Source organism: Coregonus clupeaformis, unplaced genomic scaffold (assembly GCF_020615455.1).
Source record: "Coregonus clupeaformis isolate EN_2021a unplaced genomic scaffold, ASM2061545v1 scaf0788, whole genome shotgun sequence".
NCBI lineage: Eukaryota > Metazoa > Chordata > Actinopteri > Salmoniformes > Salmonidae > Coregonus > Coregonus clupeaformis.
The window spans coordinates 137,473-164,774 of record NW_025534243.1 but is presented as its reverse complement, the minus strand read 5'-3'; the positions used below and the strand labels follow the sequence as shown (position 1 = coordinate 164,774).

General features: G+C 43.0%; 1 protein-coding gene across 1 annotated transcript in view; it reads left to right on the top strand.

The window, feature by feature from the left end:
• Nucleotides 1-27,302, top strand: part of LOC121561716 (transient receptor potential cation channel subfamily M member 1-like) — a gene marked incomplete at its 3' end in the record, with an annotated part of 174,244 nt that overhangs the window by 49,498 nt on the left and 97,444 nt on the right. The window contains exons 9-12 of the mRNA XM_045216751.1: nt 21,800-21,872; nt 25,719-25,819; nt 26,510-26,689; nt 26,828-26,962. Coding sequence (XP_045072686.1) covers nt 21,800-21,872; nt 25,719-25,819; nt 26,510-26,689; nt 26,828-26,962 — 489 coding nt within the window. The remainder of the gene's footprint in view (nt 1-21,799; nt 21,873-25,718; nt 25,820-26,509; nt 26,690-26,827; nt 26,963-27,302) is intronic.

Sequence of the window (27,302 nt, the reverse complement as noted above, 5' to 3'; positions counted from 1 at the left end):
AACAAAAAAACATGCATTTTCTGTTTTTTTTTTTGTTCCATCATCTTTGAAATGCAAGAGAAAGGCCACAATATAGTATTGCAGTTTGTGTGCAAAGTTTCAGATCGATCCAGTGAAGCATTGCAATACTGGACTATTTTGTATCACGTCTGCCCAAATGTGCCGAATTGGTCAATTGATACATTTTCAAGTACATAACTACAGAGAACATACAAACCTGATATGGTAATACAACATGTAAGTTTACACACTCCCAGGAAAGTCATACATGATGGATCATTAGCTTATACACTAACTTTCACATATCTAGATGGCCGGGCGGGGTGGGTGTGGAGCCAGAGACAGCAGGGGTTCAAATTGTTGAACCCAGTTCCTATATTTGAATATAAAAACTGATTTTATTATACAAAACTATGCTACATTTTATCTCTGGGACCCTTAGGATGACAAATCAGAGCAAGATTACTGAATGTAAGTACATTATTTACCTTCAGAGGGGAACGTATCAAACCAGTTGCCGTGATAACTTTTTTGTTGTTGTGCACTCTCCTCAAACAATAGCATGGTATTTTTTCACCGTAATAGCTACTGTAAATTGGACAGTGCAGTTAGATTAACAAGAATTTAAGGTTTCTGCCCATATAAGACATGTCTATGTCCCGGAAAGTTTGCTGTTACTTACAACAATCACGCTAATCACATTAGCACACGTTAGCTCAACCTTCCTGTGTACGGGACACCGATCCCATAGAGGTTAAACAGACAGCTCGGTGCTTGTCAACACCTCTTCCAAAAACAAGTAGAGATGTAGTTCCTCTGTGGAGATGGGAGAACATTCCAGAAGGACAACCATCTCTGCAGCACTCCACCAATCAGGCCTTTATGATAGTGGCCAGATGGAAGCCACTCCTCAGTAAAAGGCACATGACAGCCCGCTTGGAGTTTGCCAAAAGGCACCTAAATGACTCTCAGACCATGAGAAACAAGATTCTCTGGTCTGATGAAACCAAGATTGAACTCTTTGGCCTGAATGCCAAGCGTCACATCTGGAGGAAACCTGGCACCATCCCTACGGTGAAGCATGATGGTGGCAGCATCATGCTGTGGGGATGTTTTTCAGCAGCAGGGACTGGGAGACTAGTCAGGATCGAGGGAAGATGAACGGAGCAAAGTCCAGAGAGATCCTAGATGAAAACCTGCTCCAGAGCACTCTGGACCTCAGGAGTGGCTTCGGGACAAGTCTCTGAATGTCATACAGTGGCCCATCAGAGCCCGGACTTGAACCCGATCAAACATCTCTGGAGAGACCTGAAAATAGCTGTGCAGCAACGCTCCCCATCCAACCTGACAGAGCTTGAGAGGATCTGCAGAGAAGAATGGGGAAAACTCCCCAAATACAGGTGTGCCAAGCTTGTTTCGTCATACCCAAGAAGACTTGAGGCTGTGATTGCTGCCAAAGGTGCTTCAACAAAGTACTGAGTAAAGGGTCTGAATACTTATGTAAATGTAATTTTTCCATTTTTATTTTTTATGCATTTGCAAAAATGTCTAAAAACCTGTTTTTGCTTTGTCATTATGGGGTATTGTTTGTAGATTGATGATGGGAAAAAACAATTTTTGAATAAGGCTGTAACATAACAAAATGTGGAAAAAAAGAATGCATATTATTAATGTTAGCTCTCCGTGTACATTGAAGGGCCAGCTGTGCTGCCCTGTTATGAGCCAATTGTAATCATCTGAGGTCCCTCTTTGTGGCACCTGACCACATGACTGAACAGTAGTCCAGGTGTGACAAAACTAGGGCCTGTAGGACCTGCCTTGTTGATAGTGCTGTTAAGAAGGTAAGCACTTTATTATGGACAGACTTCTCCCCATCTTAGCTACTGTTGTATCAATATGTTTTGACCATGACAGTTTACAATCCAGGGTTACTCCAAGCAGTTTAGTCACCTCAACTTGCTCAATTTCCACATTATTCATTACAAGATGTAGTTGAGGTTTAGGGTTTAGTGAAGGATTTGTCCCAAATACAATGCTTTTAGTTTTGGAAATATTTAGGACTAACTTCTTCCTTGCCACCCATTCCGAAACTAACTGCATCTCTTTGTTAAGTGTTGCAGTGATTTCACTCGCTGTAGTAGCTGACGTGTATAGTGTTGAGTCATCCGCATACATCCGCATGTCATTAGTAAAGATTGAAAAAAGCAAAGGGCCTAGACAGCTGCCCTGGTGAACTGCTGCCTAGACAGCTGCCCTGGAGCCAGCTAATCATGGCTACCCGGACTATTTGCACTGCCCCCCCACCCCATCCTTTTTACGCTGCTGCTACTCTGTTAAGTATTTATGCATAGTCACTTTAACTCTACCCACATGTACATATTACCTCAACTACCTCAACTAGCCGGTGCCCCCGCACATTGACTCTGCAACGGTACCCCCCTGTATATATAGCCTCCCTACTGTCACTTTATTTTACTGTATATATAGCCTCCCTACTGTCACTTTATTTGACTTCTGCTCTTTTTTTCTCAACATTTTTTTGTTGTTGTTTTATTCTTACTTTTTTTGTTTAAAATAAATGCACTGTTGGTTAAGGGCTGTAAGTAAGCATTTCACTGTAATGTCTGCACCTGTTGTATTCGGCGCATGTGACCAATAAAATTTGATTTGATTTTGATTTGCTGATGTAATCAGTATAAAGTAGTGAAAATCCATCAGCCTTTTAAATGTCTTCACAGTTAGCAGAGTACCCTTTGTGCCCTAACTGTCTGTTGAAGTCGTACCAAGCAGCCTGATAGGTCAGTATGGGACAGTCTGATAGGCTGATAGGTCAACAGCAAGCGGTCTGATAGGCTGATAAGTCAGCAATGGACAGCCTGATAGGGCAGTGCAGTGGCACAATTTATGCGGCTGCAGCAGATCTTCATTGGTACTAAGTGATGTGATTAGTGGTTTAAAACCCAGGGAAGATAATCCATCGGAGACACTCCTCCCGTCATACATCTGGGCTGGACAGATCAGAGCACAGGATCACCTGGTCTAGACAGATCAGAGCACAGGACAATCTGGTCTGACAACAGATCAGAGCACATGACAACCTGGTCTGACAACAGATCAGAGCACAGGACAACACAGGACAACCTGGTCTGACAACAGCCAGGCTGGGCCTCTCAGCCCATGCATCCATCTATCCATCCATCCACCGTAGCAATAACCTGCACAGCCATGCTCTGAGCTGCCCTGACCTACATTACACACTGAGCCACACAGATAGAAGAGAGGATCCATCTTACTAATCCGCCCAGAGGTTCCTCTGCTCATGCTAATCTACCCAAACCTTTCCCCGTCCATCCCCAGAGTGCAGAGCTGTCAGTGATGTGATATCATTACTATCCCCAGTGTCTGTATCCTTGGAGTATCAGGCCTTGATTCAGCAGCTCTGACAGATCAGACCTTTTAAACTGACCATGTTAAGACCACCAGTCCCTGCTATGTCCTTTAGACCACCAGTCCCTGCTATGTCCTTTAGACCATCAGTCCCTGCTATGTCCTTTTTAAACTGACCATGTTAAGACCGTCAGTCCCTGCTATGTCCTTTTTAAACTGACCATGTTAAGACCGTCAGTCCCTGCTATGTCCTTTAGACCATCAGTCCCTGCTATGTCCTTTAGACCACCAGTCCCTGCTATGTCCTTTAGACCACCAGTCCCTGCTATGTCCTTTAGACCACCAGTCCCTGCTATGTCCTTTAGACCACCAGTCCCTGCTATGTCCTTTAGACCATCAGTCCCTGCTATGTCCTTTAGACCACCAGTCCCTGCTATGTCCTTTTAAACTGACCATGTTAAGACCATCAGTCCCTGCTATGTCCTTTAGACCACCAGTCCCTGCTATGTCCTTTTAAACTGACCATGTTAAGACCATCAGTCCCTGCTATGTCCTTTAGACCATCAGTCCCTGCTATGTCCTTTTAAACTGACCATGTTAAGACCATCAGTCCCTGCTATGTCCTTTTAAACTGACCATGTTAAGACCACCAGTCCCTGCTATGTCCTTTAGACCATCAGTCCCTGCTATGTCCTTTAGACCACCAGTCCCTGCTATGTCCTTTAGACCATCAGTCCCTGCTATGTCCTTTTTAAACTGACCATGTTAAGACCACCAGTCCCTGCTGTGTCCTTTTTAAACTGACCATGTTAAGACCATCAGTCCCTGCTATGTCCTTTAGACCATCAGTCCCTGCTATGTCCTTTTTAAACTGACCATGTTAAGACCACCAGTCCCTGCTGTGTCCTTTTTAAACTGACCATGTTAAGACCACCAGTCCCTGCTATGTCCTTTAGACCATCAGTCCCTGCTATGTCCTTTTTAAACTGACCATGTTAAGACCGTCAGTCCCTGCTGTGTCCTTTTTAAACTGACCATGTTAAGACCATCAGTCCCTGCTGTGTCCTTTTTAAACTGACCATGTTAAGACCACCAGTCCCTGCTATGTCCTTTAGACCATCAGTCCCTGCTATGTCCTTTTTAAACTGACCATGTTAAGACCGTCAGTCCCTGCTATGTCCTTTTTAAACTGACCATGTTAAGACCACCAGTCCCTGCTATGTCCTTTTTAAACTGACCATGTTAAGACCATCAGTCCCTGCTATGTCCTTTTTAAACTGACCATGTTAAGACCATTAGTCCCTGCTATGTCCTTTTTAAACTGACCATGTTAAGACCACCAGTCCCTGCTGTGTCCTTTTTAAACTGATCATGTTAAGACCGTCAGTCCCTGCTATGTCCTTTTTAAACTGACCATGTTAAGACCACCAGTCCCTGCTATGTCCTTTTTAAACTGACCATGTTAAGACCACCAGTCCCTGCTGTGTCCTTTTTAAACTGACCATGTTAAGACCGTCAGTCCCTGCTATGTCCTTTTAAACTGACCATGTTAAGACCGTCAGTCCCTGCTATGTCCTTTTTAAACTGACCATGTTAAGACCATCAGTCCCTGCTATGTCCTTTTTAAACTGACCATGTTAAGACCACCAGTCCCTGCTATGTCCTTTTTAAACTGACCATGTTAAGACCACCAGTCCCTGCTGTGTCCTTTTTAAACTGACCATGTTAAGACCATCAGTCCCTGCTGTGTCCTTTTTAAACTGACCATGTTAAGACCACCAGTCCCTGCTGTGTCCTTTTTAAACTGACCATGTTAAGACCACCAGTCCCTGCTATGTCCTTTTTAAACTGACCATGTTAAGACCACCAGTCCCTGCTATGTCCTTTTTAAACTGACCATGTTAAGACCGTCAGTCCCTGCTACAACCTTTTAATCTGACCATGTTAAGACCATCAGTCCCTGCTATGTCCTTTTTAAACTGACCATGTTAAGACCATCAGTCCCTGCTATGACCTTTTTAAACTGACCATGTTAAGACTGTCAGTCCCTGCTACAACCTTTTAAACTGACCATTTTAAGACCATCAGTCCCTGCTATGTCCTTTTTAAACTGACCATGTTAAGACCATCAGTCCCTGCTACAACCTTTTAAACTGACCATGTTAAGACCATTAGTCCCTGCTATGACCTTTTTAAACTGACCATGTTAAGACTGTCAGTCCCTGCTACAACCTTTTAAACTGACCATTTTAAGACCATCAGTCCCTGCTATGTCCTTTTTAAACTGACCATGTTAAGACCATCAGTCCCTGCTACAACCTTTTAAACTGACCATGTTAAGACCATTAGTCCCTGCTATGTCCTTTTTAAACTGACCATGTTAAGACCACCAGTCCCTGCTATGACCTTTTAAACTGACCATGTTAAGACCACCAGTCCCTGCTATGACCTTTTAACACTTTAGTCCCTGGGTGGATTCACTGATCGTATATTCAAAGACCTTAGAAGGCTAGTGGTGTAGTTAAGAGGAAACACCTGTGATGTATGAGTCCACTGCATTACCTTTTCAACTTAAACTGCTTCATTACAGTCCTGCTAGTGTTTGATAGAGAGGAAAAGCTCTATATGCATTCAACATGAACAGCTGGAGAGGAACAAGCATACAGCCTAACCCTATATATGTACAGGCTCACAGCAGAAACTCTTTACCGTGGCAGACACAACGACCGCTGCATTACATACCAACCAAATTACTACACCTAACAAAAATATAAACGCAACATGCAACAAAGGTTTTACTGAGCTACAGTTCATTAGGAAATCAGTCAATTCAAATCAATTAATTAGGCCCTAATCTATGGATTTCACATGACTGGGAATACAGATATGCATCTGATGGTGACCCTCCCTGTACTGAAGCTCTAACCCTAACTCTACCTCTACTGAAACTCTAACCCTAACTCTTCCTGTACTGAAACTCTAACCATAACTCTTCCTGTACTGAAACTCTAACCCTAACTCTTCCTGTACTGACACTCTAACCCGAACTCTTCCTGTACTGAAACTCTAACCTTCCCTGTACTGAAACTCTAACCCTAACTCTACCTCTACTGAAACTCTAACCCTAACTCTTCCTGTACTGAAACTCTAACCCTCCCTGTACTGAAACTCTAACCCTAACTCTTCCTGTACTGACACTCTAACCTTCCCTGTACTGAAACTCTAACCCTAACTCTACCTCTACTGAAACTCTAACCCTAACTCTTCCTGTACTGAAACTCTAACCCTAACTCTACCTCTACTGAAACTCTAACCCTAACTCTTCCTGTACTGAAACTCTAACCCTAACTCTTCCTGTACTGACACTCTAACCCGAACTCTTCCTGTACTGAAACTCTAACCTTCCCTGTACTGAAACTCTAACCCTAACTCTTCCTGTACTGACACTCTAACCCGAACTCTTCCTGTACTGAAACTCTAACCCTCCCTGTACTGAAACTCTAACCCTAACTCTTCCTGTACTGACACTCTAACCTTCCCTGTACTGAAACTCTAACCCTAACTCTACCTCTACTGAAACTCTAACCCTAACTCTTCCTGTACTGAAACTCTAACCCTAACTCTTCCTGTACTGACACTCTAACCCGAACTCTTCCTGTACTGAAACTCTAACCTTCCCTGTACTGAAACTCTAACCCTAACTCTACCTCTACTGAAACTCTAACCCTAACTCTTCCTGTACTGAAACTCTAACCCTCCCTGTACTGAAACTCTAACCCTAACTCTTCCTGTACTGACACTCTAACCTTCCCTGTACTGAAACTCTAACCCTAACTCTACCTCTACTGAAACTCTAACCCTAACTCTACCTCTACTGAAACTCTAACCCTAACTCTTCCTGTACTGAAACTCTAACCCTAACTCTTCCTGTACTGACACTCTAACCCGAACTCTTCCTGTACTGAAACTCTAACCCTAACTCTTCCTGTACTGAAACTCTAACCCTAACTCTTCTTGTACTGAAACTCTAACCCTAACTCTTCCTGTACTGAAACTCTAACCCTAACTCTTCCTGTACTGAAACTCTTACCCTAACTCTTCCTGTACTGACACTCTAACCTTCCCTGTACTGAAACTCTAACCCTAACTCTACCTCTACTGAAACTCTAACCCTAACTTTTCCTGTACTGAAACTCTAACCCTAACTCTTCCTGTCCTGGAAACTCTAACCCTAACTCTACCTCTACTGAAACTCTAACCCTAACTCTTCCTGTACTGAAACTCTAACCCCTAACTCTGCCTGTCCTGGAAACTCTAACCCTAACTCTACCTCTACTGAAACTCTAACCCTAACTCTTCCTGTACTGAAACTCTAACCCTAACTCTACCTGTCCTGAAACTCTAACCCTAACTCTACCTCTACTGACACTCTAACCCTAACTCTTCCTGTACTGAAACTCTAACCCTAACTCTTCCTGTACTGAAACTCTAACCCTAACTCTTCCTGTACTGAAACTCTAACCATAACTCTTCCTGTACTGAAACTCTAACCCTAACTCTACCTCTACTGAAACTCTAACCCTAACTCTTCATGTACTGAAACTCTAACCCTAACTCTTCCTGTACTGAAACTCTAACCCTAACTCTACCTCTACTGAAACTCTAACCCTAACTCTTCCTGTACTGAAACTCTAACCCTAACTCTTCCTGTACTGACACTCTAACCCTAACTCTTCCTGTACTGAAACTCTAACCCTCCCTGTACTGAAACTCTAACCCTAACTCTTCCTGTACTGACACTCTAACCTTCCCTGTACTGAAACTCTAACCCTAACTCTACCTCTACTGAAACTCTAACCCTAACTCTTCCTGTACTGAAACTCTAACCCTAACTCTTCCTGTACTGACACTCTAACCCGAACTCTTCCTGTACTGAAACTCTAACCTTCCCTGTACTGAAACTCTAACCCTAACTCTACCTCTACTGAAACTCTAACCTAACTCTTCCTGTACTGAAACTCTAACCCTCCCTGTACTGAAACTCTAACCCTAACTCTTCCTGTACTGACACTCTAACCTTCCCTGTACTGAAACTCTAACCCTAACTCTACCTCTACTGAAACTCTAACCCTAACTCTACACTCTACTGAAACTCTAACCCTAACTCTTCCTGTACTGAAACTCTAACCCTAACTCTTCCTGTACTGACACTCTAACCCAAACTCTTCCTGTACTGAAACTCTAACCCTAACTCTTCCTGTACTGAAACTCTAACCCTAACTCTTCTTGTACTGAAACTCTAACCCTAACTCTTCCTGTACTGAAACTCTAACCCTAACTCTTCCTGTACTGAAACTCTTACCCTAACTCTTCCTGTACTGACACTCTAACCTTCCCTGTACTGAAACTCTAACCCTAACTCTACCTCTACTGAAACTCTAACCCTAACTCTTTCCTGTACTGAAACTCTAACCCTAACTCTTCCTGTCCTGAAACTCTAACCCTAACTCTACCTCTACTGAAACTCTAACCCTAACTCTTCCTGTACTGAAACTCTAACCCTAACTCTGCCTGTCCTGAAACTCTAACCCTAACTCTACCTCTACTGAAACTCTAACCCTAACTCTTCCTGTACTGAAACTCTAACCCTAACTCTACCTGTCCTGAAACTCTAACCCTAACTCTACCTCTACTGACACTCTAACCCTAACTCTTCCTGTACTGAAACTCTAACCCTAACTCTTCCTGTACTGAAACTCTAACACTAACTCTTCCTGTACTGAAACTCTAACCATAACTCTTCCTGTACTGAAACTCTAACCCTAACTCTACCTCTACTGAAACTCTAACCCTAACTCTTCATGTACTGAAACTCTAACCCTAACTCTTCCTGTACTGAAACTCTAACCCTAACTCTACCTCTACTGAAACTCTAACCCTAACTCTTCCTGTACTGAAACTCTAACCCTAACTCTTCCTGTACTGACACTCTAACCCGAACTCTTCCTGTACTGAAACTCTAACCCTAACTCTTCCTGTACTGAAACTCTAACCCTAACTCTACCTGTCCTGAAACTCTAACCCTAACTCTTCCTGTACTGAAACTCTAACCCTAACTCTTCCTGTCCTGAAACTCTAACCCTAACTCTTCCTGTACTGAAACTCTAACCCTAACTCTTCCTGTACTGAAACTCTAACCCTAACTCTTCCTGTCCTGAAACTCTAACCCTAACTCTTCCTGTACTGACACTCTAACCTTCCCTGTACTGAAACTCTAACCCTAACTCGTCCTGTACTGAAACTCTAACCCTAACTCTTCCTGTACTGAAACTCTAACCCTAACTCTTCTTGTACTGAAACTCTAACCCTAACTCTTCCTGTACTGAAACTCTAACCCTAACTCTTCCTGTACTGAAACTCTTACCCTAACTCTTCCTGTACTGACACTCTAACCTTCCCTGTACTGAAACTCTAACCCTAACTCTACCTCTACTGAAACTCTAACCCTAACTCTTCCTGTACTGAAACTCTAACCCTAACTCTTCCTGTCCTGAAACTCTAACCCTAACTCTACCTCTACTGAAACTCTAACCCTAACTCTTCCTGTACTGAAACTCTAACCCTAACTCTGCCTGTCCTGGAAACTCCTAACCCTAACTCTACCTCTACTGAAACTCTAACCCTAACTCTTCCTGTACTGAAACTCTAACCTTAACTCTACCTGTCCTGAAACTCTAACCCTAACTCTACCTCTACTGACACTCTAACCCTAACTCTTCCTGTACTGAAACTCTAACCCTAACTCTTCCTGTCCTGAAACTCTAACCCTAACTCTTCCTGTACTGACACTCTAACCTTCCCTGTACTGAAACTCTAACCCTCCCTGTACTGAAACTCTAACCCTAACTCTTCCTGTACTGAAACTCTAACCCTAACTCTTCCTGTCCTGAAACTCTAACCCTAACTCTTCCTGTACTGAAACTCTAACCCTAACTCTTCCTGTCCTGAAACTCTAACCCTAACTCTTCCTGTACTGACACTCTAACCTTCCCTGTACTGAAACTCTAACCCTAACTCTTCCTGTACTGACACTCTAACCCTAACTCTACCTCTACTGAAACTCTAACCCTAACTCTTCCTGTACTGAAACTCTAACCCTAACTCTTCCTGTACTGAAACTCTAACCCTAACTCTTCCTGTACTGAAACTCTAACCCTAACTCTTCCTGTACTGAAACTCTAACCCTAACTCTTCCTGTCCTGAAACTCTAACCCTAACTCTTCCTGTACTGAAACTCTAACCCTAACTCTTCCTGTACTGACACTCTAACCTTCCCTGTACTGAAACTCTAACCCTAACTCTACCTCTACTGAAACTATAACCCTAACTCTTCCTGTACTGAAACTCTAACCCTAACTCTTCCTGTACTGAAACTCTAACCCTAACTCTTCCTGTACTGAAACTCTAACCCTAACCCTTCTTGTACTGACACTCTAACCTTCCCTGTACTGAAACTCTAACCCTAACTCTTCCTGTACTGAAACTCTAACCCTAACTCTTCCTGTACTGAAACTCTAACCCTAACTCTTCCTGTCCTGAAACTCTAACCCTAACTCTTCCTGTACTGAAACTCTAACCCTAACTCTTCCTGTACTGACACTCTAACCTTCCCTGTACTGAAACTCTAACCCTAACTCTACCTCTACTGAAACTCTAACCCTAACTCTTCCTGTACTGAAACTCTAACCCTAACTCTTCCTGTACTGAAACTCTAACCCTAACTCTTCCTGTACTGAAACTCTAACCCTAACTCTTCCTGTACCGAAACTCTAACCCTAACTCTTCCTGTACTGAAACTCTAACCCTAACTCTACCTCTACTGAAACTCTAACCCTAACTCTTCCTGTACTGAAACTCTAACCCTAACTCTACCTCTACTGAAACTCTAACCCTAACTCTTCCTGTACTGAAACTCTAACCCTAACTCTTCCTGTACTGAAACTCTAACCCTAACTCTTCCTGTACTGAAACTCTAACCCTAACTCTTCTTGTACTGACACTCTAACCTTCCCTGTACTGAAACTCTAACCCTAACTCTTCCTGTACTGAAACTCTAACCCTAACTCTTCCTGTACTGAAACTCTAACCCTAACTCTTCCTGTACTGAAACTCTAACCCTAACTCTTCCTGTACTGACACTCTAACCCTAACTCTTCCTGTACTGAAACTCTAACCCTAACTCTTCCTGTACTGAAACTCTAACCCTAACTCTTCCTGTACTGAAACTCTAACCCTAACTCTTCCTGTACTGAAACTCTAACCCTAACTCTTCCTGTACTGAAACTCTAACCCTAACTCTTCCTGTACTGAAACTCTAACCCTAACTCTTCCTGTACTGAAACTCTAACCCTAACTCTTCCTGTACTGAAACTCTAACCCTAACTCTTCCTGTACTGACACTCTAACCCTAACTCTTCCTGTACTGAAACTCTAACCCTAACTCTTCCTGTACTGAAACTCTAACCCTAACTCTTCCTGTACTGAAACTCTAACCCTAACTCTTCCTGTACTGGAAACTCTAACCCTAACTCTTCCTGTACTGAAACTCTAACCCTAACTCTTCCTGTACTGACACTCTAACCCTAACTCTTCCTGTACTGAAACTCTAACCCTAACTCTACCTGTACTGAAACTCTAACCCTAACTCTTCCTGTACTGACACTCTAACCCTAACTCTTCCTGTACTGAAACTCTAACCCTAACTCTTCCTGTACTGAAACTCTAACCCTAACTCTTCCTGTACTGACACTCTAACCCTAACTCTTCCTGTACTGAAACTCTAACCCTAACTCTACCTCTACTGAAACTCTAACCCTAACTCTTCCTGTACTGACACTCTAACCTTCCCTGTACTGAAACTCTAACCCTAACTCTTCCTGTACTGACACTATAACCTTCCCTGTACTGAAACTCTAACCCTAACTCTACCTCTACTGAAACTCTAACCCTAACTCTACCTGTACTGACACTCTAACACTAACTCTTCCTGTACTGAAACTCTAACCATAACTCTTCCTGTACTGACACTCTAACCCTAACTCTTCCTGTACTGAAACTCTAACCCTAACTCTTCCTGTACTGAAACTCTAACACTAACTCTTCCTGTACTGAAACTCTAACCATAACACTTCCTGTACTGACACTCTAACCCTAACTCTTCCTGTACTGAAACTCTAACCCTAACTCTTCCTGTACTGAAACTCTAACACTAACTCTTCCTGTACTGAAACTCTAACCATACCTCTTCCTGTACTGACACTCTAACCCTAACTCTTCCTGTACTGACACTCTAACCCTAACTCTTCCTGTACTGAAACTCTAACCCTAACTCTACCTGTACTGAAACTCTAACCCTAACTCTTCCTGTACTGAAACTCTAACCCTAACTCTTCCTGTACTGAAACTCTAACCCTAACTCTACCTGTACTGACACTCTAACCTTCCCTGTACTGAAACTCTAACCCTAACTCTTCCTGTACTGAAACTCTAACCCTAACTCTTCCTGTACTGAAACTCTAACCCTAACTCTTCCTGTACTGAAACTCTAACCCTAACTCTTCCTGTACTGAAACTCTAACCCTAACTCTACCTGTACTGAAACTCTAACCCTAACTCTACCTGTACTGAAACTCTAACCCTAACTCTTCCTGTACTGACACTATAACCTTCCCTGTACTGAAAATCTAACCCTAACTCTTCCTGTACTGAAACTCTAACCCTAACTCTTCCTGTACTGAAACTCTAACCCTAACTCTTCCTGTACTGAAACTCTAACCCTAACTTTTCCTGTACTGAAACTCTAACCCTCCCTGTACTGAAAATCTAACCCTAACTTTTCCTGTACTGAAACTCTAACCCTAACTTTTCCTGTACTGAAACTCTAACCCTCCCTGTACTGAAACTCTAACCCTAACTTTTCCTGTACTGAAACTCTAACCCTAACTCTTCCTGTACTGAAACTCTAACCCTAACTCTTCCTGTACTGAAACTCTAACCCTAACTCTTCCTGTATTGAAACTCTAATCCTAACTCTTCCTGTACTGACACTCTAACCATAACTCTTCCTGTACTGAAACTCTAACCCTAACTCTTCCTGTACTGAAACTCTAACCCTAACTCTTCCTGTACTGAAACTCTAACCCTTACTCTTCCTGTACTGAAACTCTAACCCTAACTCTTCCTGTACTGAAACTCTAACCCTTACTCTTCCTGTACTGAAACTCTAACCCTAACTCTTCCTGTACTGAAACTCTAACCCTAACTCTTCCTGTACTGAAACTCTAACCCTAACTCTTCCTGTACTGAAACTCTAACCCTAACTCTACCTCTACAAAAACTCTAACCATAACTCTTCCTGTACTTAAACTCTAACCCTAACTCTTCCTGTACTGAAACTCTAACCCTAATTCTTCCTGTACTGAAACTCTAACCCTAACTCTTCCTGTACTGAAACTCTAACTCTATCTCTTCCTGTACTGAAACTCTAACCCTAACTCTTCCTGTACTGAAACTCTAACCCTAACTCTTCCTGTACTGACACTCTAACCCTAACTCTTCCTGTACTGAAACTCTAACCCTAACTCTTCCTGTACTGAAACTCTAACCCTAACTCTACCTCTACTGAAACTCTAACCCTAACTCTTCCTGTACTGAAACTCTAACCCTAACTCTTCCTGTACTGAAACTCTAACCCTAACTCTTCCTGTACTGAAACTCTAACCCTAACTCTTCCTGTACTGAAACTCTAACCCTAAATCTTCCTGTACTGACACTCTAACCCTAACTCTTCCTGTACTGACACTCTAACCTTCCCTGTACTGAAACTCTAACCCTAACTCTTCCTGTACTGAAACTCTTAACCCTCCCTGTACTGAAACTCTAACCCTAACTCTACCTCTACTGAAACTCTAACCCTAACTCTTCCTGTACCGAAACTCTAACCCTAACTCTTCCTGTACTGAAACTCTAACCCTAACTCTACCTCTACTGAAACTCTAACCCTAACTCTTCCTGTACTGAAACTCTAACCCTAACTCTTCCTGTACTGAAACTCTAACCCTAACTCTACCTCTACTGAAACTCTAACCCTAACTCTTCCTGTACTGAAACTCTAACCCTAACTCTTCCTGTACTGAAACTCTAACCCTAACTCTTCTTGTACTGACACTCTAACCTTCCCTGTACTGAAACTCTAACCCTAACTCTTCCTGTACTGAAACTCTAACCCTAACTCTTCCTGTACTGAAACTCTAACCCTAACTCTTCCTGTACTGAAACTCTAACCCTAACTCTTCCTGTACTGACACTCTAACCTTCCCTGTACTGAAACTCTAACCCTAACTCTACCTCTACTGAAAATCTAACCCTAACTCTTCCTGTACTGACACTCTAACCTTCCCTGTACTGAAACTCTAACCCTAACTCTACCTCTACTGAAACTCTAACCCTAACTCTTCCTGTACTGAAACTCTAACCCTAACTCTTCCTGTACTGAAACTCTAACCCTAACTCTTCCTGTACTGAAACTCTAACCCTAACTCTTCCTGTACTGACACTCTAACCTTCCCTGTACTGAAACTCTAACCCTAACTCTTCCTGTACTGAAACTCTAACCCTAACTCTTCCTGTACTGAAACTCTAACCCTAACTCTTCCTGTACTGACACTCTAACCCGAACTCTTCCTGTACTGAAACTCTAACCCTAACTCTTCCTGTACTGACACTCTAACCCTAACTCTACCTGTACTGAAACTCTAACCCTAACTCTACCTGTCCTGAAACTCTAACCCTAACTCTTCCTGTACTGAAACTCTAACCCTAACTCTTCCTGTCCTGAAACTCTAACCCTAACTCTTCCTGTACTGAAACTCTAACCCTAACTCTTCCTGTACTGAAACTCTAACCCTAACTCTTCCTGTCCTGAAACTCTAACCCTAACTCTTCCTGTACTGAAACTTTAACCCTAACTCTACCTCTACTGAAACTCTAACCCTAACTCTTCCTGTACTGAAACTCTAACCCTAACTCTTCCTGTACTGACACTCTAACCCTAACTCTTCCTGTACTGAAACTCTAACCCTAACTCTTCCTGTACTGAAACTCTAATAATACAGCTAGCACCTAGTGCCATCATTCCATAAATACAGCTAGCACCTAGTGCCATCATTCCATAAATACAGCTAGCACCTAGTGTCATCATTCCATAAATACAGCTAGCACCTAGTGCCATCATTCCATAAATACAGCTAGCACCTAGTGCCGTCATTCCATAAATACAGCTAGCACCTAGTGCCGTCATTCTATAAATACAGCTAGCACCTAGTGCCATCATTCCATAAATACAGCTAGCACCTAGTGCCGTCATTCCATAAATACAGCTAGCACCTAGTGCCATCATTCTATAAATACAGCTAGCACCTAGTGCCATCATTCCATAAATACAGCTAGCACCTAGTGCCGTCATTCCATAAATACAGCTAACACCTAGTGCCATCATTCTATAAATACAGCTAGCACCTAGTGCCATCATTCTATAAATACAGCTAGCACCTAGTGCCATCATTCCATAAATACAGCTAGCACCTAGTGCCGTCATTCCATAAATACAGCTAGCACCTAGTGTCATCATTCTATAAATACAGCTAGCACCTAGTGCCATCATTCTATAAATACAGCTAGCACCTAGTGCCATCATTCTATAAATACAGCTAGCACCTAGTGCCGTCATTCCATAAATACAGCTAGCACCTAGTGCCATCATTCTATAAATACAGCTAGCACCTAGTGTCATCATTCCATAAATACAGCTAGCACCTAGTGCCATCATTCCATAAATACAGCTAGCACCTAGTGCCATCATTCCATAAATACAGCTAGCACCTAGTGCCATCATTCTATAAATACAGCTAGCACCTAGTGCCATCATTCCATATATACAGCTAGCACCTAGTGCCATCATTCCATAAATACAGCTAGCACCTAGTGCCGTCATTCTATAAATACAGCTAGCACCTAGTGCCGTCATTCCATAAATACAGCTAGCACCTAGTGCCATCATTCTATAAATACAGCTAGCACCTAGTGCCATCATTCTATAAATACAGCTAGCACCTAGTGCCATCATTCCATATATACAGCTAGCACCTAGTGCCATCATTCCATAAATACAGCTAGCACCTAGTGTCATCATTCCATAAATACAGCTAGCACCTAGTGCCATCATTCCATAAATACAGCTAGCACCTAATGTCATCATTCCATAAATACAGCTAGCACCTAGTGCCATCATTCTATAAATACAGCTAGCACCTAGTGCCATCATTCCATATATACAGCTAGCACCTAGTGCCATCATTCCATAAATACAGCTAGCACCTAGTGCCGTCATTCTATAAATACAGCTAGCACCTAGTGCCATCATTCCATAAATACAGCTAGCACCTAGTGCCATCATTCTATAAATACAGCTAGCACCTAGTGCCATCATTCCATATATACAGCTAGCACCTAGTGCCATCATTCTATAAATACAGCTAGCACCTAGTGCCGTCATTCCATAAATACAGCTAACACCTAGTGCCATCATTCTATAAATACAGCTAGCACCTAGTGCCATCATTCTATAAATACAGCTAGCACCTAGTGCCATCATTCCATAAATACAGCTAGCACCTAGTGCCGTCATTCCATAAATACAGCTAGCACCTAGTGTCATCATTCTATAAATACAGCTAGCACCTAGTGCCATCATTCTATAAATACAGCTAGCACCTAGTGCCATCATTCTATAAATACAGCTAGCACCTAGTGCCGATTCCATAAATACAGCTAGCATCTAGTGCCATCATTCTATAAATACAGCTAGCACCTAGTGTCATCATTCCATAAATACAGCTAGCACCTAGTGCCATCATTCCATAAATACAGCTAGCACCTAGTGCCATCATTCCATAAATACAGCTAGCACCTAGTGCCATCATTCTATAAATACAGCTAGCACCTAGTGCCATCATTCCATATATACAGCTAGCACCTAGTGCCATCATTCCATAAATACAGCTAGCACCTAGTGCCGTCATTCTATAAATACAGCTAGCACCTAGTGCCGTCATTCCATAAATACAGCTAGCACCTAGTGCCATCATTCTATAAATACAGCTAGCACCTAGTGCCATCATTCCATAAATACAGCTAGCACCTAGTGCCATCATTCCATATATACAGCTAGCACCTAGTGCCATCATTCCATAAATACAGCTAGCACCTAGTGTCATCATTCCATAAATACAGCTAGCACCTAGTGCCATCATTCCATAAATACAGCTAGCACCTAATGTCATCATTCCATAAATACAGCTAGCACCTAGTGCCATCATTCTATAAATACAGCTAGCACCTAGTGCCATCATTCCATAAATACAGCTAGCACCTAGTGCCATCATTCCATAAATACAGCTAGCACCTAGTGCCGTCATTCTATAAATACAGCTAGCACCTAGTGCCATCATTCCATAAATACAGCTAGCACCTAGTGCCATCATTCTATAAATACAGCTAGCACCTAGTGCCATCATTCCATATATACAGCTAGCACCTAGTGCCATCATTCTATAAATACAGCTAGCACCTAGTGCCGTCATTCCATAAATACAGCTAACACCTAGTGCCATCATTCTATAAATACAGCTAGCACCTAGTGCCATCATTCTATAAATACAGCTAGCACCTAGTGCCATCATTCCATAAATACAGCTAGCACCTAGTGCCGTCATTCCATAAATACAGCTAGCACCTAGTGTCATCATTCTATAAATACAGCTAGCACCTAGTGCCATCATTCTATAAATACAGCTAGCACCTAGTGCCATCATTCTATAAATACAGCTAGCACCTAGTGTCATCATTCCATAAATACAGCTAGCACCTAGTGCCATCATTCCATAAATACAGCTAGCACCTAGTGCCATCATTCCATAAATACAGCTAGCACCTAGTGCCATCATTCTATAAATACAGCTAGCACCTAGTGCCATCATTCCATATATACAGCTAGCACCTAGTGCCATCATTCCATAAATACAGCTAGCACCTAGTGCCGTCATTCTATAAATACAGCTAGCACCTAGTGCCGTCATTCCATAAATACAGCTAGCACCTAGTGCCATCATTCTATAAATACAGCTAGCACCTAGTGTCATCATTCCATAAATACAGCTAGCACCTAGTGCCATCATTCCATAAATACAGCTAGCACCTAGTGCCATCATTCCATAAATACAGCTAGCACCTAGTGCCATCATTCTATAAATACAGCTAGCACCTAGTGCCATCATTCCATATATACAGCTAGCACCTAGTGCCATCATTCCATAAATACAGCTAGCACCTAGTGCCGTCATTCTATAAATACAGCTAGCACCTAGTGCCATCATTCCATAAATACAGCTAGCACCTAGTGCCATCATTCTATAAATACAGCTAGCACCTAGTGCCGTCATTCCATAAATACAGCTAGCACCTAGTGCCGTCATTCCATAAATACAGCTAGCACCAACATTCCATCATACAAGCTAATTGGCCAGACATGCTGAGAGTAATGAGAGAGACTTTCCAGAATATAGGGAGAGCATTCAGGGCTCTATTGAATCCGAATTGCGGAAATTCAACATTACAGTATGATTGACATTTAAAGGCAATTTTCCCACGTTAGCGGAGCTGTAGACCACACTATCTACCAAGAGAGTTTTCATCGACATTCTTCGTAGCTGTCTATTTACCAACACAAACTGACGGTGGCACTAAGACCGCACTCATCGAGCGGTATAAGGCCATAAGCAAACAAGAACATGCTCATCCAGATGCAGCGCTCCTAGTGGCCGGGGACTTATATGCAGAAAAACTTAAATCAGTTTTACCTCATTTCTACCAGCATGTCACATGTGCAACCAGAAAAAAAACTCTAGACCACCTTTACTCCACACACAGAGACCGTACAAAGCTCTCCCTCGCCCTCCATTTGTCAAATCTGACCATAATTATATCCTCCTGATTCCTGCTTACAAGCAAAAACTAAAGCAGGAAGTACCAGTGACTCGCTCAATACGGAAGTGGTCAGATGACGCGCATGCTACGCTACAGGACTGTTTTGCTAGCACAGACTGGAATATGTTCCATGATTCATCCAATGGCATTGAGGAGTATACCACCTCAGTTACCGGCTTCATCAATAAGTGCATCGACGACGTCGTCCCCACGGTGACCGTACGTTCACATCCCAACCAGAAGCAATGTATTACAGGCAACATCTGCACAGAGCTAAAGGCTAGAGCTGCCACTTTCAAGGAGCGGGACACTAATCCGGACGCTTATAAGAAATCCCGCTTTGCCCTCAGATGAACCATCAAACAGGCAAAGCGTCAATACAGGACTAAGATTGAATCCTACTACACTGGCTCTGACGCTCGTCGGATGTGGCAGGGCTTGCAAACTATTACGGACTACAAAGGAAAACTCAGCCGCGAGCTGCCCAGTGACGCGAGCCTACCAGACGAGCTAAATGCCTTTTATGCTCGCTTCGAGGCAAGCAACACTGACGCATGCATGAGTGCATCAGCTGTTCCGGACAACTGTGTGATCACAAAATCTGTAGCCGATGTGAGCAAGACCTTTAAACAGGTCAATATTCACAAGGCCGTGGGGCCAAACGGATTACCAGGACGTGTACTCGGCGCATGCGCGGACCAACTTGCAATTGTCTTCACAACTTCTCCCGGACCGAGTCTGTAATACTTACATGTTTCAAGTAGACCACAATAGTCCCTGTGCCCAAGAAAGCGAAGGTAGCCTGCCTAAATGACTACCGCCCCGTAGAAGTCAATGAACAGCGTTCTCATATAGGTGTTCCTTTTGTCCAGGTGGGAAAGGGAAGTGTGGAGTGTGATTGAGATTGCGTCATATGTGGATCTGTTGGGGCGGTATGCAAATTGGAGTGGGTCAAAGGTATCCGGGATGATGCTGTTGATGTGAGTTACCGACGTGAGTGCAACTCAGCGTTCAACACCATAGTGCCCACAAAGCTCATCACGAAGCTAAGGACTAAACAACTCCCTCTGCAACTGGATCCTGGACTTCCTGACGGGCCGCCCCCAGGTGGTAAGGGTAGGCAACAACACATCTCCCAAGCTGATCCTCAACAAGGAGGCCCCTCAGGGGTGCGTGCTTAGTCCCCTCCTGTACTCCCTGTTCACCCACGACTGCAGGGCCAAGCACGACTCAACACCATCATTAAGTTTGCTGACGACACAACAGTGGTAGGCCTGATCACCGACAACAATGAGACAGACTATAGGGAGGAGGTCAGAGACCTGGCCATTTGGTGCCAGGACAACAACCTCTCCCTCAACGTGAGCAAGACAATGGAGATTATCGTGGACTACAGGAAACTGAGGGCCGAACACGTCCCCATTTACATCGGTGGGGCTGTAGTGTAGCGAGACGACAGTTTCAAGTTTCTTTGTGTCCACATCACCAACAAACCATTATGGTCCAAACACAACAAGAAAGTCGTGAAGAGGGCACGCAATGCCTTTTCCCCCTCAGGAGACTGACAAGATTTGGCATGGGTCTAAATTCTACAGCTGCACCATCGAGAGCATCCTGACCGGTTGCATCAGCGTCTGGTATGGCAACTGCTCAGTATCCGACTGTAAGGCACTTTAGAGGGTAGTGCGTACAGCCCAGTACATCACTGGGGCCAAGCTTCCTGCCATCCAGGACCTCTATACCAGGCGGTGTCAGAGGAAGGCCCAAAACATTGTCAAAGACTCCAGTCACCCAAGTCATAGACTGTTCTCTCTGCTACTGCACGGCAAGCGGTACCGGAGCGCCAAGTCTAGGACCAAAAGGCTCCTTAACAATTCATCAAATGGCCACCTGGACTATTTACATTGAACCCCCCCCCCCCGTTTGTTTTTACACTGCTGCTACTCGCTGTCTATTATCTATGCATAGTCACTTTACCCCTACCTACATGTACAAATTACCTCCACTAACCGGTGCCCCCGTACATTGACTCGGTACCGGTACCCCCTGTATATAGCCTCGTTATTGTTGTTTTATTGTGTTACTTATTTTACATATTTATTTATTTTACTTTAGTTTATTTAGTAAATATTTTCTTAACTCTATTTTCTTAAAACTGCATTGTTGGATAAGGGCTTGAAGTAAGCATTTCACTGTAAGGTCTACACCTGTTGTATTCGGCGCATGTGACAAATACAATTTGAATTGATTATATTTTATTTTATACCACACATGACAAGAACAGAATGTTTGTTCTATTCTCTTCTCTCAGATAACAGTGTTCCGAATGGGTTCTGAAGGACATCAAGATATCGAAATGGCCATTCTGACTGCCTTATTAAAAGGTTTGCATTGTTTATTTATTTTTCTCTTTTCATTCTTTATATATGAGGGATCAGCTTTAATATTGCAGATAGATTGTAGCTTCCATCAATGGAATTGTCTGCATCACTTCCAATCCCCCATATATATCTTTGTAAATATATATATATATATATATATATATATATATATATATATATATATATACAGTGAGGGAAAAAAGTATTTGATCCCATGCTGATTTTGTACGTTTGCCCACTGACAAAGAAATGATCAGTCTATAATTTTAATGGTAGGTTTATTTGAACAGTGAGAGACAGAATAACAACAAAAAAATCCAGAAAAACGCATGTCAAATTGCAATTGATTTGCATTTTAATGTGGGAAATAAGTATTTGACCCCCTCTCAATCAGAAAGATTTCTGGCTCCCAGGTGTCTTTTATACAGGTAACGAGCTGAGATTAGGAGCACACTCTTAAAGGGACTGCTCCTAATCTAATCTTGTTACCTGTATAAAAGACACCTGTCCACAGAAGCAATCAATCAATCAGATTCCAAACTCTCCACCATGGCCAAGACCAAAGAGCTCTCCAAGGATGTCAGGGACAAGATTGTAGACCTACACAAGGCTGGAATGGGCTACAAGACCATCGCCAAGCAGCTTGGTGAGAAGGTGACAACAGTTGGTGCGATTATTCGCAAATGGAAGAAACACAAAAGCACTGTCAATCTCCCTCGGCCTGGGGCTCCATGCAAGATCTAACCTCATGAAGTTGCAATGATCATGAGAACGGTGAGGAATCAGCCCAGAACTACACGGGAGGATCTTGTCAATGATCTCAAGGCATCTGGGACCATAGTCACCAAGAAAACAATTGGTAACACACTACGCCGTGAAGGACTGAAATCCTGCAGCGCCCGCAAGGTCCCCCTGCTCAAGAAAACACATATAAGGGCCCGTCTGAATGATTCAGAGGAGAACTGGGTGAAAGTGTTGTGGTCAGATGAGACCAAAATCGAGCTCTTTGGCATCAACTCAACTCGCCGTGTTTGGAGGAGGAGGAATGCTGCCTATGACCCCAAGAACACCATCCCCCACCGTCAAACATGGAGGTGGAAACATTATGCTTTGGGGGTGTTTTTCTGCTAAGGGGATAGGACAACTTCACCGCATCAAAGGGACGATGGACGGGGCCATGTACCGTCAAATCTTGGGTGAGAACCTCCTGCCCTCAGCCAGGGCATTGAAAATGGGTCGTGGATGGGTATTCCAGCATGACAATGACCCAAAACACACGACCAAGGCAACAAAGGAGTGGCTCAAGAAGAAGCACATTAAGGTCCTGGAGTGGCCTAGGCAGTCTCCAGACCTTAATTCCATAGAAAATCTGTGGAGGGAGCTGAAGGTTCGAGTTGCCAAACGTCAGCCTCGAAACCTTAATGACTTGGAGAAGATCTGGAGTGGGACAAAAGAGGAGTGGGACAAAATCCCTCCTGAGATGTGTGCAATCCTGTTGGCCAACTACAAGAAACGGCTGACCTCTGTGATTGCCAACAAGGGTTTTGCCACCAAGTACTAAGTCATGTTTTGCAGAGGGGTCAAATACTTATTTCCCTCATTAAAATGCAAATCAATTTATAACATTTTTGACATGCGTTTTTCTGGATTTTTTTGTTGTTATTTTGTCTCTCACTGTTCAAATAAACCTATCATTAAAATTATAGACTGATCATGTCTTTGTCAGTGGGCAAACATACAAAATCAGCAGGGGATCAAATACTTTTTTCCCTCACTGTATATATATATATATACTGTATATATACATACATACATACATACATTTATTAATGTTTCAATGGAACCAACCCAAATCATACAATGATTTAATAAAAGTTAAATGTCACCAAAATCAAGGTTTCATAATTATTATCCTTGTTTAGTACTTAGTGCAGCCACCTCTGGCAAGGATATCAGCATGGAGTCTTTTCCTGTAATGTTTGACAAGGTTAAGGAACACATTTGGAGGGATTTTGGACCATTCCTCTATGCATATCCTTTCAAGATCCTTCACATTCTTGGGTTTGTGCTTGTCAACGGCCCTCTTCAACTCAGCCCACAGATTTTTGATTGGATTGAGGTCCGGCGACTGAGATGGCCATGGCAGAACATTGATTTTGTTGTCACAGAACCATTTCTGTGTGGATCTTGAGGTATGTTTTGGGTCATTGTCTTGTTGGAAAGTCCACCTACGGCCAAGTCCCAGCCTTCTGGCAGAGGCAACCAGATTGTCATTCAAAATTGCCTGATACTTGGTGGAATTCATTATGCCATCAATCTTAACCAGTGCCCCTGGACCTCTGCAATTAAAACAGCCCCAAAACATCACTGACCCACCACCATATTTCACCGTGGGTATGAGGTGCCTCTCCTTGTCTGCATCTCTGTTTCGAAGCCAAACATGCCGATGCTGTATCTGACCAAAACGTTCAATTTTGGTCTCATCTGACCAGAGCACCTTCTTCCAGTCATCATTTAAATGACGTTTGGCAAACTCCAAGCACTTGCATCTGTGTCTTGGGGTCAGAAAGGGCTTTCTTCTGGCAACCCTTCCAAAGAGCCTGTGGTTGTGGAGGTGGCGTCTGATGGTGCTTTTTGAAACCTGGTGACCCCAAGACGCCACCAAGGCCTGCAATTCTTTCACAGTGATTCTTGGGGATTTTGTTGCTTCTCTCACCATCCTCCTCCCTATCCTGGGGGGCAAGATGCATTTGCGTCCTCTACCCGTGAGGTTTTCAACTGTTCCATATCTTTTTAATTGACAGTGCTCATTGGTATATTCAATCGTTTGTGGATCTTCTTGTTGCCTTTACCAGATTTATGAAGGTCTACGACCATCTGTCTCTTTTCAACTGCCAGTTCTTTTGTTTTCTTTATGGTGTTGAATGACAAAGGGATATTGCATTAGAGTTACCTCATTTATATACCCTAGTGAAACAGGAAGTGATGTAATGGCTCAATATAGTTCCTGAAGACTTAGATAAACTTAAATAAGTGGAATTTAATTCCTGGTTTAATGTTGGTAGATGTTATTTATAATAATCTTTAAGGGTGCCATTCATTGTAAAACCTTGATTTGGAGGACATTGATTTTTAATTCAATCAATAAATGATTTTGGTGGGTTCCATTGGAACATTAATATAGCACAGTATTTCTCACATGTTGGTATTTTGAGTTCATCTCTATAATTATATATTTTTAAGTATTTTTTTGTGCATTGCCAGTCAGGGGTGCCAGTAATTTTGGAGCCCACTGTACATACTCACACATACATATAAAATACATATACATATACATATATATATATATATACACATCTTTTAAAATATATGTTCCTTTATTATTTTCCCCTAACCCTACCAGCCCTCCCCTAATTGGAGTAAACTAATGGACAACAACACTTAGGCTTCTACTTCCAGGTCATACATTCTATAGACATTTTACGGACACAATCTTTTTTACAATAGTTATCTTTTGTTCGTTTTTAGTCCGATCCTTCAGCTACCCTCAACCCCTCCCCTCTATTTCTGAAGACCATCCATTTTGATTTCTATATTTTAATTAATTTAACACTTTTTCGGATGTACACTTTGAATATGTTACTTTTAGCTCTGTGGGTGTTAAAATCGCTAAGGAGTTTTTTTCTGTGCACTTACTTACTTTTCTGATTTAAAACAGAATGCCATAACTGCCCTGTGAAGTCAGGGTGCACAGTTCTTAAGGGTATGGCAGATGAATGGGACTGTCCTGTGTGTTGCTAGGCACCAAGAGCCTCTACCAATGACACTGTCTATGTTGTGTACTCCCAGGAACCAACGCCTCGGCCCCGGACCAGCTGAGTCTAGCTCTGGCCTGGAACAGAGTGGACATAGCACGCAACCAGATCTTCGTCTACGGTCACCATCTACCAGTGAGTCATTTACCAGACTACCCTGCAGTCCACCGTGCAGTCCACTTAAGGTTGCAAAACTCCTGTAAATTTCCCAAGTTTTCCAGATACCCCAGGTGGATAATTTAAGCAGACAATTCGGAATACTCTAACCAGGATTTCTGGAAAATAAGGGAAGTTTATTTTGGGAAGGTAACAGGAATTTGGGAAGGTAACAGGAATTTCGTAACCCTGGCTAAGGCCACCTCATCTGTTGCTGATCCGAGACAGTCACCATACAAACCTGCCATGAAGCATCACCTCAAAACCTCAGAAAGAGATTATCAAATTCTGAAAAAGAAACATAATCTTTTCTGTATTTGTCAAATATTTACTTTACAGTATTAACTGGAAGGATGTCAGACCACACTAACTGAAATGAGTTTTGATACAGACAGACACATTAATGACAGAGATCTAGGAACATCCTGACGTAATATGATCCCAATATGTTCCCAAAGGTACAGTGATCCCACTAGGGTATTACGGCTTTGTAAGGACCCTCTCCATTCCTATTAAATGACCATTTTAGGAATTGGACTCTTAACATTTCCCCTCATCTTTTTGGATAAAGAAGATTAATCCTACTAGTTGATTATGAACATGAACACAAAAACCAAATCACGTTTTAATGAACATGTTTTTTGCAATGAACCTCCCCTCCTCCCCCAGCCTGCCAGTGCCCTAGCCAACAGCAGTGGCACCGTAGCCACTACCACAGAGAGGCAGAAGAGTCCGGCCACTGCCCCCAGGAACAAGGCCAAGGCCCGGGGGAAAAAGGGGAGAGGAGGGAAGGTCAAGCCTGACCCACCAGAGGAGACTGACCCTAGGAAGATAGAACTAATGCGATGGGTGAGAACAGTGCTTGAGTTGGCCCGGTGCTTGGCACGTAACATTTTCTACTGCTTGATATAATATTAGTTCTGAAATACCATGAGCTCCGGCATCTAAAGAGTAGTGGCACCAGTCATGAATGTGTGCCTCTCCCAGGTGAACTCTCTGGAGCAGGCCATGATGGACGCCCTGGTGCTGGACAGGGTGGACTTTGTCAAGCTGCTGATAGAGAACGGGGTCAACATCCACCACTTCCTCACCATCCCTCGCCTGGAGGAACTCTACAACACGGTGAGACAGACAGACAGGCAGGCAGGCAGGCAGGCAGGCAGACAGACAGACAGACAGACAGACAGACAGACAGACAGACAGACAGACAGACAGACAGACAGACAGACAGACAGACAGACAGACAGACAGACAGACAGACAGACAGACAGACAGACAGACAGACAGACAGACAGACAGACAGACAGACAGACAGACAGACAGACAGACGATCATAATGTCCACCACTTCCTCACCATCCCTCGCCTGGAGGCGCTGTACAACATGGTGAGATGAGACAAGACCACGCTAATGTAGAGACTTGCCCTGAGTCCCAAATCAACCCCATATCCACTTCTAGGGT